Genomic DNA, 13,503 nt, shown 5'->3' on the forward strand with positions numbered 1-13,503 from the left:
CGCCCTCGCCCATGGTAAGCGCTGCCCCCCCCCCCCCCCCCCTCCCCGATGCTGCTCGGCGGGCCCGGCCGGCCGTGTCCGTGTGTCCTTCTGTGTCCCCCCCCCCGTCCCCGAGCCCCCCGGGGGGGTTGCCCCGCGGAGCGCGCTGCAGGCTCGGGACGAACTTGGCCGCCGGGTTTTCACTTGGGGAAGCGGCAAATCCACCCTACGTCCCACCCTCTCCCCCCGAGAAGGCTTTGGGGGGGTGTGGGGGGGGGGCGCTTTGCTCCCCCCTCCCGCCCCCCCGAGGTTCAACTAGTTTCCCCTACCGCTTCCCCCCCTCCGTGCATACGCGTGGTTTTATTTTTTTATTATTATTTTTTTTTTTTAAAAAAAAAGAAAAACTTTTCCGCAAACGCCGAGGGATGCGCTTGCCCTCTCATCCCGTAAATAGCAAACTTTGTTTTAGCGGCCGGGGCTCCGGCTGAGGCCATGTGGGACGTGAGCTGCGGCCCCGCCTGGCCTCTGCCCCCCCTCTGGGACTGCGGCGGCACGGTAAGGACGGCGGGGGCGGCCGGAGCCTGCCCGACACCCCCCGGCACCCCGAATGCCCCCTCCTCGCCTTTGGGGCCGCCGGGGGAAGCCCCCTCCTGCGGTAGAGGAGGCAGCGAGGGGACCCCGGTCCCGTCCGTCCCATCCCATCGCATCCCATCCCGTCCCGTCCCGTCCCGTCCCGTCCCCCCCGTCCCGTCCCGTCCCGTCCCCGGGTGGCAGCGGGCCCTCACGCGTGCCAAAAGGCGGCCGCCGCCGGAGCGTGGTGGCAGCCGTGAATGGAGGGAGGGGAGGCAATTAGCCGCCGCGTCGGTGGGGCTTTTTACTTGTCAAACCCGCAGCCTCGTCGCTTTTGTCGCCGCCGTGTAAAGGGGAAATCGCCGGGCTTTTTGTTTTGGTATTAAGGGCCTTAAAGATTGCCGCCTGACACGGCGCACGCCAAGGCCGGAGCCGTGCCGGGGCAGGGAGAAGCGGGGACGCCGCACGCCGGGCTCCCCCCGCGCCCCTCGCCTTCCCCAGGGCTTTTTCCTGAGGCGCCGGTGCCCGCTTTGCGCCCGCCGCCCGGCTGTCCAGACCTCTGCTCAAAGCCGCACGTCCCCAGAGCGGACCTGGAGCCGCTCGAGGTCTCCCCAAGCTTGAATTTTGCCTCCTGGGGCTCTGCGGGTGCCAGGGGGGTGATGCCCCCAGGTGGGCACGGGCATCGGGCCCCTCGCACCTCCTCGCCACGGCACCCGTCCCACATGGCGGGCGTCCCGCTAAGTCCCCTCGCCTCGTCGCCCGCCTCGTGGGGCGACGGCATCGCAACTTCACGGCGAGAGGGGAGCAGGAGAGGGGATGGCGGCCGCGCTACCTGCGGGCACGGCGGGATGCTGAGCCCTCGTTCGGCTCGGCCGTGCTCACCGGGCAGCCCTGCTGCTTCTCCCCCAGGAGGGAAAATCCGCCAGCCTCTACCCTGTCACGGGAGCGATCTCAAAGCTCCCCTGGCAGCGGGGTCAGCGCTCTACAGAATTATTAAATAGTACTGAAGGGAAAAGGGCGGCGGGGGGAGAGACCAGAGGTGACGGTAAAGGTCTGCCAAGTGTCACCTCCGCGTTACGATGCCGGGAAAATACACTTTCCTCGCAGCTCTCCCCCTAAGAAATTTGTTTTGAGGGATTTGACAGTCTTGCAGATAAAGTGGCTGCTCGCTACGCTTAACTGACCGTGCTCCCGGCCGGCCGGCCGGCGCTTCTCGCCGCTCTCAGCGCTACCTGTGCAACCTGGGTTGCGGTAGCGTTGTCACTGATTTCCAAGGTAACTGCTTTTTTGCTCTTCTGAGCAGCCATAACCTGCGTGAGGGGGGGGGGGGAAAGTCTTTTCCCCGCTCCCTGGAAGGATGGTAAAGTGATATACCGGCAAAGAGAGGAGGCTTCTCTAAATTTTGATAACCGCAGCAGACAATTTAGAAATAAGACACTTCTCACGGCCAACATGACAGCGGGTTTTGAGCGTTCAGAAAACACCAGGCCAAAAAACTGGAGACATCTTGATCTTTTAAGACAGCTTTTCCAGTACTTTAAGTGAAAGGGGGGGGGGGGGGGGAGCAGGGAACGAAAAAGAGAGAGAGAAAAGCTGCAAGGAAAATAATACAAAGCCAGTACAATTGGCATCTAGACAGTAAAGAAAAAAAGTTTTTGAGGTTAAGAGAAGGAAAGACAAAGCTGTTATGTACCCGAGGGATGCAATTTTAGTGGGAATGGAAGATTTGAGTGGTAAAGGAGGAGCGCTTGCCTCTGGGTTCTCTCTCTTCCAGCAGTTCGGCTGCTGGCATCTCAATTTGAATTGCTGGGTGAGTAGCACTTGCTGCGTGCGCGCTTTCCGTCTTGACCATTGAACTTCTTATGTGACTTCTCCCTCGCTCCCTCTCTCCCCCTCTCCCCCTCTCTCCCTCTCTCCCTTTCCTCGTGTGCGGAATAAAAAAAAAAAAAAAGGAGGGGGGGGAAATCAAGCAAGCATCTCTAGCTGCGACCTTTGTTAGCCGTGTTGTTTTTATTTATTTATTTTATGGTAATCATCTTTTTTAGCAGGGGGAAGCGTGACTTTTCGATGGCACTTTAATTTTTCCAGCGGGCGTGAGAAGCAGGCGGCGGAGCGGGGTTTTGTCTCGGCACAATGGTGCAGCAGGGCAGAGTTGTTGCACTCCTCCTCTTTTGCCTTCCTCCGCCCGATTTTTTTTTTTTTTTTGGCTTGGGTTTTTGGAAAGGGGGGAAGAAATTCTCTCGTGCTCGCAGGGTGGGATCAGGGGGTGTGCGGGGGGTGTTGGGGGGGGGTGTTTCAGAGCCTCATATACGGCAGGTTTCGGGTTCTGATTTATAGATGTTGAACAATGGTTAACAGCGAGGGAGAAGTGTGAGCGCGTGTATTATCTGTGTATTCTGTACGCGGTAATACATTCACCCAGTGAATATGACATCACTGTCTTTCTTTGCTTTTTCTCCTTTGGGGCGGAGGGGGCCACTTCAAAGCTTTCTGCAGTTCAGTACGATATTTCCTTAACTCTGAAACCATGAAGGTAAAATTGTTTCTTTTAGGAGAAAAAGTTGGTTTGTAGCAGGGCACATATGTTGCAGCTAAGGGGTTTTGGAAATGAGATGGTTTAACTCCTGTCATACACAAAACGAGATTTTTTTTTCTTTTGGGGGAATTATGGAAAATTGTGTGTAGTAATTTTTAACTGGGTGCTTTTGATCCTGTGTTTGGTTGACACTCCGTTAAATTTTCTGAATTCCTCAGAAAGCTCAGCTGGAGTGGGAAAGATTGAAATTTTAGGGACACTACATTAAAATGATTTCACTCAGCGAGGAGGGAAGATGAAAAATAGTACCAAATTTTGGTAAATATGAGATAATGTGTGCCTTGACACAGTGTTTCTGTGTTCGTTATCAGAAGTCCACAAGACTTTATTTCTCGTATTAGCGTGTATTACAGGAACTAAACCTGCCAGTCAGCCAGGTCTGTACATTGCCCGTAATTATACACAGAAAACCAGGAATGTAATTAAGAATTTGAGAGAGCATCTCATTTGAACCGGAGGTTTTGCGGGAGTCTTGAGTTTTCTGCTGTTGTCTTTTCTAACTCTGCCAAGCGTGCTCGTGGAGTCACTCGAGCCAGGAGGATTTCTGGGGCTTCGGTTCTCTGTGATACCTTTGCCTGAACAGCTCACTTGATTTATTTGCCTTTGCTTGCGTAGAACGTAGAGGTGATAAAAATTCTGTAGAGATTTGTAACAGAGTTAGCGAAAATCTAAACTGACAGTAATTCAGACGTTTCTTCTTTCACTGCATGTTGTTGCGTACGCAGGTTTTACATGGCCAGTGCTGGGATCTCGTAAGCGTTTCTCTGCCTTTGCAGGAATTCTTTTTGTTGGGACCTAGGGCGAAAGGCCCGATAGCGCTGGGTAAACGTGTGGGTTTCTTCTCCTCTGAAGCATTTGCGAGGTGTTTCAGTTCTGGTGTGCATTCAGCATCACGTTTTGGGGGAAACTTTGTTCAATTTGTTCAAGAAATAATTGATCTGGACTTAGTGATTTCATCGCTCAATTGTTCTATGGCTGATGCGTAGCGTTTCTTAGCACATTTAAAAATGAAAACATTCGTAGAGCTTTGTTACTTGTTATTTCATATGCGTTTACTACGAACATCGTGTATTGGTATTGAGCGCAGTCCGCTACAATTCGTGAATGCTGCATTTTTAAAAGCTGCTCTGAGAACTTGGCATCGGATCTGGAGGCATGTGTCTGCATGTTAGTTTTTTAATAACGCTGTTATTACTGAAATAGCCAAGTACCGGTGGGTATAGGCATGCATGTTAATTTTTCTTCATTTCTTGCAGTTTGTTAACAGCCTCGCATTCAAGTTCGTACTGTAGACAGAAGTCACAGATACCCTCATAAAATCAGTGGAGCCCTTTCTCCGACAGTGTGTATCTGTCTGGTGCTGAAATATGTGATTTATATGCAAGAAGTCAGGCTGTGTATGTGGCATTTTACAGAATGCTAGGTAATAAGTAAAATTGCATTAAGAGGTATTCACATAAAGCACATAGAAATAAGGTCTATGAGGGCAATTATGCAGTCAATCTTTTGCTTAAATTCACTTCTACCTTCTTCCCATCTTCTCTGCATTTTACTGCATGCTCTAGTGCTCTGTATTTCTTCCCTCTCCACCCCCTCTCTGGTCAGGACCATCTCCTGAAGACCTGGTCAGGTTTCCATCGGTCTCACACAGCGGTTCTGTCTACATGACACGTTACTGGTGCTGCTTCAGGAAAAGAGCGTTTTCGGGTCTAATCCGAAGTATGCCATCTCTCTGCTCCGTGCCTCGTTATACGTGAATGAAGGCTTCCCTGTAATAAAGGAGATAATACCTGTCTGTAATTAACTAAAGCACGCGGAGAAAGCAGGGAGCGTTTGTCAGGTTGGGAAGGAAGCAGCGCCGCTCCTATTGTAATGGAAGAGCTCGCTCGGTGCACCCCGGGGCCTGAAACTTCTCGTCCAGGCACTACCCTGTCCTCTTGCAGGGAAATTCACCTGTTGATCAAATCGGGGATAGTCCTGAGCGACCGGGAGCCGTGGAGCCGTGGCCACGCGAGTGCCGGCCACCGTACCTGGGGTGCTGGCTGGGGTGACGCCGGTGTGCAAACGGGTGTGCAGAGATCGGCCAGGACAGATGCAGCAGGGAGCTTTCTCTTTAGCGATAAGGCAGGAAGAGAACGAGGGAGGTAAAATCTGGCATAAACGTAATTAAAAGTGATGCTGAGGGACCTCAAAATGTACAGCTGTGTCTAAACAGGTGCGTGTGCGGGGCCGACCTGACGTTCAGAAACAGCGCCTGCCCCGAGAGCGCAGCGCTCCCCTCGCAGTCAAAGCCCCGAGGTTCAGTTTTCACTTCTCTTAAGAAAAAAAAAAAAAAATACCGTAGCAGCAAGATTACAGCCTACAACAGCTTTGAAAGCAAAGTGTGAGCACACTTAATAATAATGTTTTCCTCCTAATGTTTCAGTTCTCCTGCGCGGGAACTACCAGGCAGTAATTAGGTAGCTAATGCCCTGTTCTTTTCCGTGTACGCTAGAGGATTTGGCATATGCTAATTGTCACCAGATCATTTCACATAATTGCCTTTTGGCGAAATTAAGTGGAAATTTCCTGAACATCTTCAAGGCTCGCTTTCCCCCCCCCTCCCCCCCCCTTTCCCCTCCGAGCACCCGCTGCCACCTAGGAAGGATGCGGGAAATGTCAGGCGCGGTGGCTCCGTGCTTCAAGACGCAGGGGGCACTTAGGAGGAGCGGGTGGAAAAAGAAAACCTGGCTTTCCTGAAAAGACCTCCTGGACGTTGGCAGCCAGGAAGCTGGGGTCGTCGCTGGGCTTGCTAGGAGAGCGGGTTTGGGGAAAGCTGGCGGCTCTGGCGGGAGCAGGTAGGCTCTGGCCGGCGGAGCGCTGCTGCCCCTGTGTGCCCCCCTCTGCTTTTTTTTTTTTTTTTTTTTTTCTGAAGGGGGTGGTTTTTGTCAGGCTCTGTCTAGGGGGGGGTATTGTCCCGGCACATGGTTGTCAGTGCTCCTGTCATCATTTGTGTGAAAGAAGAAAATGAGCCTTTTTTAGCAGGGGGAGCTGGGGCTATCAATGGAGGCCTTGTCTCCCGTTACAATAGGCAGTTAGCTTAGGGCAGGACCTTAGGCAGAAATCAGCTACATTAAACTGTGAAAGGGCTCAGGCCACTGTATCGGCCATAATGGAGCAAGGGGAAGTAGTTTTCAGGAGAAAATGCTTAGTCAGGTGTGAAAACGTCCTTTAAAAACAACAAAAAACACCACACACAAAACCTGCGATCCCGCTGGCTAAATGGAGCAGGGCAGAATTAAACCTTTACTCCTTCAGGAAGGGTTTCGTCGCTGGCATCTTGGTGCCTGGGAAGGGGATGAGGGCGGAGTGACACCCAGCTGGTGGGTTTGCTTGGTTTTAGTGTTTCAGTGACCCCGAATGGTTGCAGGGAGCCCTGCTGGCCTGCGGGTCCCTGCTGCAGTTCGAGGTGCTGCAGCCGATGTGGGCGATCCCCCGGCCGCAGCGGTGCTCACTGGTGGGTGCCCTGCCTTGGGTGTTGGTCACCCTGGCTGGAAATGGAAGAGTATCCCAATCTTTGCAACAGTATTTTGGGGGTTGCCTCTTGTGGCAACTGAGGTTTCTGGTATTTTTGCAGAGGGAGGGAGTTTGTTCCCAGGCAGACCCAAGGAGAGATCAACCTGTAGAAAAAAAATCTCGTGGGCATCTTTGGAGCTGCAGAGCAGCTCAGGAACATCTGTTAACGTTTCCATGGCCATAGTCAGCACAAGTGCAGTAGCACCATCTGGGAAATACAGGGAGACGAGTTATAAACCTATTTTTAACAGAAACTGGTGTTGAATGGTACCCTTTGCTTAGCCCAGGGAGCAACTCCAGGAGGGCCCACTAATTCACAACCACTGCCGACCTTCTCCATCCACCCCGGAGGAGGGGGAGAGGCTCACAAACCCTCTTCTGTGCTGCTTTTGTTTTATTGTATGAGGCTCATAAAGGCACTTTCAGGGCCCATCTTTCTCTGGCAGAAAGGGAAAGCAAGGGGGGAACGGGGAAGAGGAGGACGTGGCAAAAAAGGCAGGCGGAGCTCTAGCTCCATTTGTTTTCGGTGCCTGGTGATTAATAGGTTTTAAGGTGAATGGCAAGCCCCCGTTCCTGCACGGCGAGGAAGGGGAGGAGGCCCCGGGTACCAGGGCCTCATCAATCTCCCCCTTGCCACGCTCCTGCTCGCGGGGGGTGCTCGGCGGGCGGCCGCCCACCCCTGCCCACCGAGCGGGGCGCCAGGCTTCGGGGGCACTCAGGAGGTCACCCAGGCAGGGACAGGACCCCCGCTGCCACATCGGGAGCGCTGGGATGGGGTCGGGAGGCAGCTCCGTAGGGTTTGGCCAATTCGCTGCTGCTGCGGCGTGATGGTTCGCGTGGAGCCCGGGTGGTTTTCGCAGATGTTACTGACGCTGCCGTACCCCAGCGAGCACAGATCCTCTGGCCTCCCTGGCACGTTCCTCTCTCCACTTAATGCCGTGTTTTCGTGACTGAAGCCAAACAAGCTCCGAATTTGCAAACAAAAACTCCAGTAACAAACTCTTCCTATTTAAAGGTTGGTTTCTCTTTGTGCGCTCAACAATACAATGTTTCATCTCGTGCAAGTCTTGTGTTGCTTTCAGAGACTTAGGAACTATTGATTTATACAGCGTGTATTAACTTCTTCAATAAATGGGGAGTATTCATCAGTGGGGTGTATTAAATTGGCCTGTGTACGCATAGAAGCATCTTTCATCCTGTTAATGAAACGTCCTTACCATGCAACAAAGACTAATACACAGCAATTTATACACACAGCCTCCCGCGGTTTAAATCTGAAGTTCACATTATTTTTTTCTCCTGAAAGCACCTATCAAAACTCAGGCTAAATGGATCTCAGTGTCCCTCTCAAACATATACCACTCCAAAATTTGTTGCCTTTTCCCCCCCCGCCCCTCATTCCAGAGCTCCTTTATTGTTTAAAATCATCTGTGTTTAAGTACTCCCGGAAGCATTTCAAATTCATATAGAGAGATTTAGTAGTTGAGTCCCTATGGGGACAATTTCCTTTGGTTTGCTTCAGGCAGGGGTTATCAAGAAAAGCGAACTTCTCTTGTTTTTTTGCAATCCTCCGCCGTGCCCTCTAACCCGGCGTACGAGACCCTAGCTTTCAGTGGGGAGGAGTGATTTACCGGCAGCTGGCTTGGTACTTTGTAGATGCTGGGGTTTCTCTCCAGAAATCTCCGCTCGCTCTCGCCCATGCACTGATGCTGATCTGCGTGTGCCCGTGCCGCTTGGCTTTCCGTGCCTGACACAGCCATAAATGGACTGCTCCGAGTTGCCAGAGAAATTCCTGCTTCTCGCCACGGCTTTTAGCTTAAAACTGCCCGGGCTGAAGTGCTCAGAAACGTGTATGCGAGAAGGGCCTTTCGCAGGGGGACGGCTAAGGTCCCCTAATAGGTGTCTCCCATTGACAGCTTCCCCAGTTTACCTTTCTCTGCCAGTGGATGGGGTTAGGACCACACTTGTTACTCAGGCAGAGCTCCCATTGACTTCAAAGGAGATGCATATGCGGGATTAATTCTGCTCTTTCCCAGCTAGTCCTTTCTTTTTCTCTTGCGAGGAAGCTTAGTTAACTTCAGGAATGCTGCTCTTAAAGAGCAGCTTATTTAGCATATTATGCATGATTAGGTTGGCTTGCAAATTGCGTGCGCTATTCTGAGCGGAGTCAAGGTCCCTTTTCCCTCTGTGTAATAAACTCTGCTGCAAGTCAGAAGACAGCCCTAGCTGAGGTAGTGACACAGATGCAGACTGATTTGCAGGGATCACAGTCCTCTGACCCGGAGGACATATTTTTGAGCATTAAGATGGTAGTTTCCCATTTTTCCCCAGTACATTTTCCCCACCCCTCTGCCCCAGCATCAGCAGAGTGGCAAAAAAAGCATCCTACCCTTATGTCCCATACCTTTATATGAATCACCTGACTTCAGGGCAGTCATCCCAATGAAAATGGCTTACCTGGGGAAAAGTTTGCAGACCGAGGCTCAAACTCTGGGCCGTTGGTGAGTTTTTTTGCCCTTTTTATTTTTTCTTTGAAAGGTGTTAAGTAAAATCTGTAATGGTTTGACACCCGGGCCGTTTTGCCAGGATATTGCAGGAGGCCTTGGCGCATCACAGCAGTGGGAGGTGGTTTCCCACAGTTTCCATGTAACTGCCTATGGTATATGTAGGCGTGTGAGTCCAGCTCTCTCCTCAAGTGTTGTTTTGTGTTTGTCGGCTTAAGTCTGACCCTCCGATGTTATTCTGTCACCTACTTATTTTGTTAACTAACCAGTTCCAGTTTCTGTGAAAACAAGCTCTCCGTGGCAGACAGACCTCGGTGCTGTTGTAAAGCCTGTCAGGATCTGGATGGGGTTTTTTGTTTGTTTTGTTTGCGCTGATGTGCCGATGCGGCCGGGGGCGCACAGAGCCCCGGCAGCGAGCAGCCGCACTGGGGGTCCCCGAGGAGCGCAGCCGTGGGCCAGCAGAGATCCCTCTCGTTGGGAGCGGTTGCTCTCTGCGAACTGGGTTTTAAACCAGTCATTGGGCATATAAGTAACGCTGTGTGGTGTTGGGTAGGAGCCTGGTGGGTGATGCGATTTGTTACGTGAGGCCCTTGCCGAACCTTTCCCAACTTTCGGCCTGTCCGGCTCGGTTCACTTGGAAGAAGGCAGATTTGGGGGCAGAGCATTGCCTTCGGCTTTTTCAATGAAGGGGCTAAGAAGTCCCTACAGCTTCTCTGATGACGATGAGGGGTCTGTGTGGCCAAAAGTTGCCTGTGGTTGTTCCCCTGGCAGCAGAGCTGACCAAGAGCCCGGCCGGCCTGGTATGCTACATCTCTTCACGCAAGTGCCTGTTACAGAGGTGCATCCATGTAAGGGCTGAAAAAAAAAACAAAAAAAAACACGGTAGAAGTTGTGGGAAGCATGAGCACTGCCCTTTTGCTTGCTCCTCTCATCTGGGGGCTTTCTTTGCAGGTTATCGAGTGGGTGAGGCACGTAGGGATGTGGGTGCCAGCAGCGAGGTGTGGGGCAGGGGTTGGGGGAGGCCAGGAGAGCCGGAGCCAAAGCTGCGTGCATCCGGACCAACGCAGGGCGCAGGGACTTCTCTGCTTGAGGCAAGGACGGCGTTCCTTTTCCTTCTCACCCTGCTTTCCCTCATCCTTCCCGCGGTCTTGAATCCCAGAAATAACTCCGTTATTTGAGAACGAAACGCTTTTAGGAGAAGCGAAGTGCTGGGGTGCTGGGGCGCGCGGCAGCCCGGCAGCGGCAGCCCCTGGACGGCAGTGGCGCTGTCGGGGCCGCCCTGCTCTCCCTGCTCTGTTTTAATGTGATTCCTTTGACTTGATGTTAATGCAAGTTGTTCCTTACTTAAAGTAATAAAAGGAAATGAAGACACATTCTAAAATGAAACCTGACTCTAATCCATTCATCATCTAATACCAGCCTCTTTATCTTTGCTGGTACCTAATCTGGTTAAATGTCCCTGTTGTAGGATTTTAGTGAAAATCCTCTATGGGGAATAGGGTTTTTTGCAATTGGATTACTCGCAGTAAATGGTCCAGCAGTTCGCTTGTTTCAGCTTAATTTTTTCTTTGTGATCTTGTGAGGGTAAGTTACAGTTCAGCCTGCCTTTTCCTTTCATTCATTCACTCGCTCGCTCTTTTTTTTTTTTATTGTTGTGAAGAAAAAGATTTCTTTTTCCCCTCAGAGCTAAGAATGTGACAAGAAAAACCTCATGATATCTGCCTGATTCTTCCCCCCACAAGTTTTAATTTCAATATCTTTATCTGTGTTTCTGCCATTATTTATATAGCTGAATATTTCAGTAGCCTAATTCATCAGTATCCAGTTTCCATTTATCAGCGCTCTCTGATGAATTGATAATTAATCAGCTCTTCTAAAATATATATATATAAAATATGCAGGTGATCGCTTGTCAGCTTAATGCTTGCTGATGAAGGGAATACTCTAGCACTACAAAGGCTTTTTATCTGGAGTATTTGCAATGAGCAGTAAATGCAGAACTGAAAGTGAGGACAGGAAGGGGAAAGGAAAAGACCTACAGGTCAGTGAGCATTTGGGTCCCTTGCTAATTAAATGGGGGACTCTGTCAGCCCCTCGCTGAGGAGTCTGCCTGCATCTTCGAGGTGAAGCACAAGATAATAAAATAAAAAGGAACAAATTTTAAAGAATTGCCGTTGCTCCGTACAGGAGCACAACAGGTCAAGATTAAAGAAACTCAAGATCAGGGTGTGTGGTGAGCAGGCTTTAAGCAAACAGGTGGGAAAACTGCATGGGTGACACCAAGAAGGATATCTGGAAAAGTGTGAAGCTCACATGGAAGTCCTGGGCGCTCTGTTTTCTACACATTGTACCTTGTGCTGCAGTGGGCAGTTTGCAGCCCTCCTCTAACGCCATCGACCTTTTTCTCTCGACAGTCTAACAAAGTGCCAGTTGTGCAGCACCCACACCATGTACACCCTCTTACGCCGCTTATCACATACAGCAATGAGCACTTCACACCAGGAAACCCTCCTCCACACTTACCAGCCGACGTAGATCCAAAAACAGGTAGGTGGGAAATCGTTTTGGGTTTTGAGAGTGGGTGGATCTTTCCATTTTACGTGTTACGGGGAAGGAAGGTGTGCAGTAGGAAGGATTTCCCATGCTGGAGCACCAAAGCGGAGCATGTAAAATGTCAAATACATTCAAGAATCTGGACAAAATAGTTTCTTCTAAAGCCAATTAGGCTTCAGAAGGAAACCTACTGGGTGAATTTTCATGACGCTTCTGCAAAGTGACACCAGAGTTGTATGTGTGGGGTCGTTCGCAGGTGTGTTTCTTTGCGAGCGTGATAGCCCTTCTAGTAGGTGGATCTGCTAACTGCTTGGTTTGCATGCACAACCCCGAGAGTTAAACATGTACGTTCTGTGATCTGCACTTACAAAATTGCAGCTGGAATTTTAAAGGTGGTGGGTCATGACCAGGTTCAAAATGAATCTCTTTTAATTCCCCAAATCCCATTGTTTCTGTGTCAGGAGTTCAGCCATTTTTCTCCTATAATGTTGAATTTTTATCCACTCTAACTACTTAACTGCAGCTATATACTTGCAACTCTTTTCCCCAATGTAAGTCTACCCAACTCTCAGTTCAGCCTGAAGGGCAGTCTTCTTGAATATAGAGCAACGTGTAAAACCCTGACTAGATTTTTTGGTGTAACAGAATAGAATTTACATGTTATTCTAACTTTTTAAGAGTCCCTGTTTAACCCGAGGGCCCAGAGAAGTCAAACAGTGTCAATCTTCTCTCGTCAGGCTGCATTGAGTTCCTAGTGACAGTGGTTTTGTTTTTGTTAATCTAAATACCAACTAGTTAATTAGAAAGTACATCTGAAACTGAATCCACGTCCAGAGTTTGTCAGAAGAATTGCTCTGTGTTGGCCCTAGCATACGTCGGTAATTTATTTAAGCTGCAGCCCATGAACCAGGCAGTGCATTAGCTGTTTTTCACTCCATGCGCTTCAGTGGGGGCCCCCTTTTAATTGTCCTTAATGCTACCTTCACATGGCTTAAAAGGAATCCATCTCGCCATCCCTGGGTATTGCGAGTGAATGGCATAGTCAACCTCTCATTTAAATAATGGTAGTACAGGGAATAGCATTTAAATGGTTATCGTAAAACATATGATTAACGTCTGTAGACTGTTTACTTTTCTTCTGTGAACATTCTTTCAAGTGTGCAAATAGCTCACCGGATGGTTAAAGCCCAGTTAATCTGTTTGGTTTTTGTAATGGAGAAAAAGCAATGTCTGCATGAAAATGTCACACAAGGAGATTTAATTTAGAGATTAAAAGCTTCCCGAGTGACTTAAAAAAAATAATTTTTAGCCACGACTACAGTACCCCTTCCTTTTAACACTCTCTGTTTTAATTTTGCTTCTGCTATATAATTGTGCTCTGGCTTGGTACTTGAAAGACCCAGTTCCGTAGTCTTTTCTCCCCTGAGTAATTCCTACTCGCTTTCAAGGTAAGGAGCGTAAGATTTGGGCTTCCATCTGGAATTGGTTTATCCTTCCTGGAGGGGAGCTGCAGCAGTTCCAGAGAGGACCGATGGGCACTCTGCCCTCCCCCCCACATCTTCAGCCTTTCCCCCCCATTTTACCAAGCACTTCCAGGTTCTCTCCCCAATTTATTTGTTTCTACTCATCCCCTATGTTTCAAGGAAGGGTAGGGATCCAAACTATGTGTCTCCCAAGCCCCTGAAAGGCAAACATCATTTGCAATTATAATGACTTTATAGCTTGTTTTGGAGGTTACTTTGGAAT

At 50.0% G+C, this 13,503-nt stretch overlaps 1 protein-coding gene across 31 annotated transcripts in view; it reads left to right on the forward strand.

Moving 5' to 3' along the window:
- TCF7L2 (transcription factor 7 like 2) overlaps positions 1-13,503 on the forward strand; it is a 177,599-nt gene that overhangs the window by 137,999 nt on the left and 26,097 nt on the right. For 29 of the 31 annotated variants that reach the window (XR_014586759.1, XM_083844193.1, XM_083844211.1 and 26 more), the window contains one exon: positions 11,619-11,751. Coding sequence is in view for 30 of the 31 variants with exons in the window: in XM_083844193.1 (XP_083700319.1) it covers positions 11,619-11,751 (133 nt within the window). In the remaining variant the exon portion in view is untranslated. Of the gene's footprint in view, positions 1-2,101; positions 2,360-11,618; positions 11,752-13,503 lie in introns of those variants that run through there. The other 2 variants (XM_083844184.1, XM_083844185.1) reach the window with 2 other exon arrangements.

Source organism: Anser anser, assembly GCF_964211835.1.
Source record: "Anser anser genome assembly, chromosome: 7".
Lineage (NCBI taxonomy): Eukaryota > Metazoa > Chordata > Aves > Anseriformes > Anatidae > Anser > Anser anser.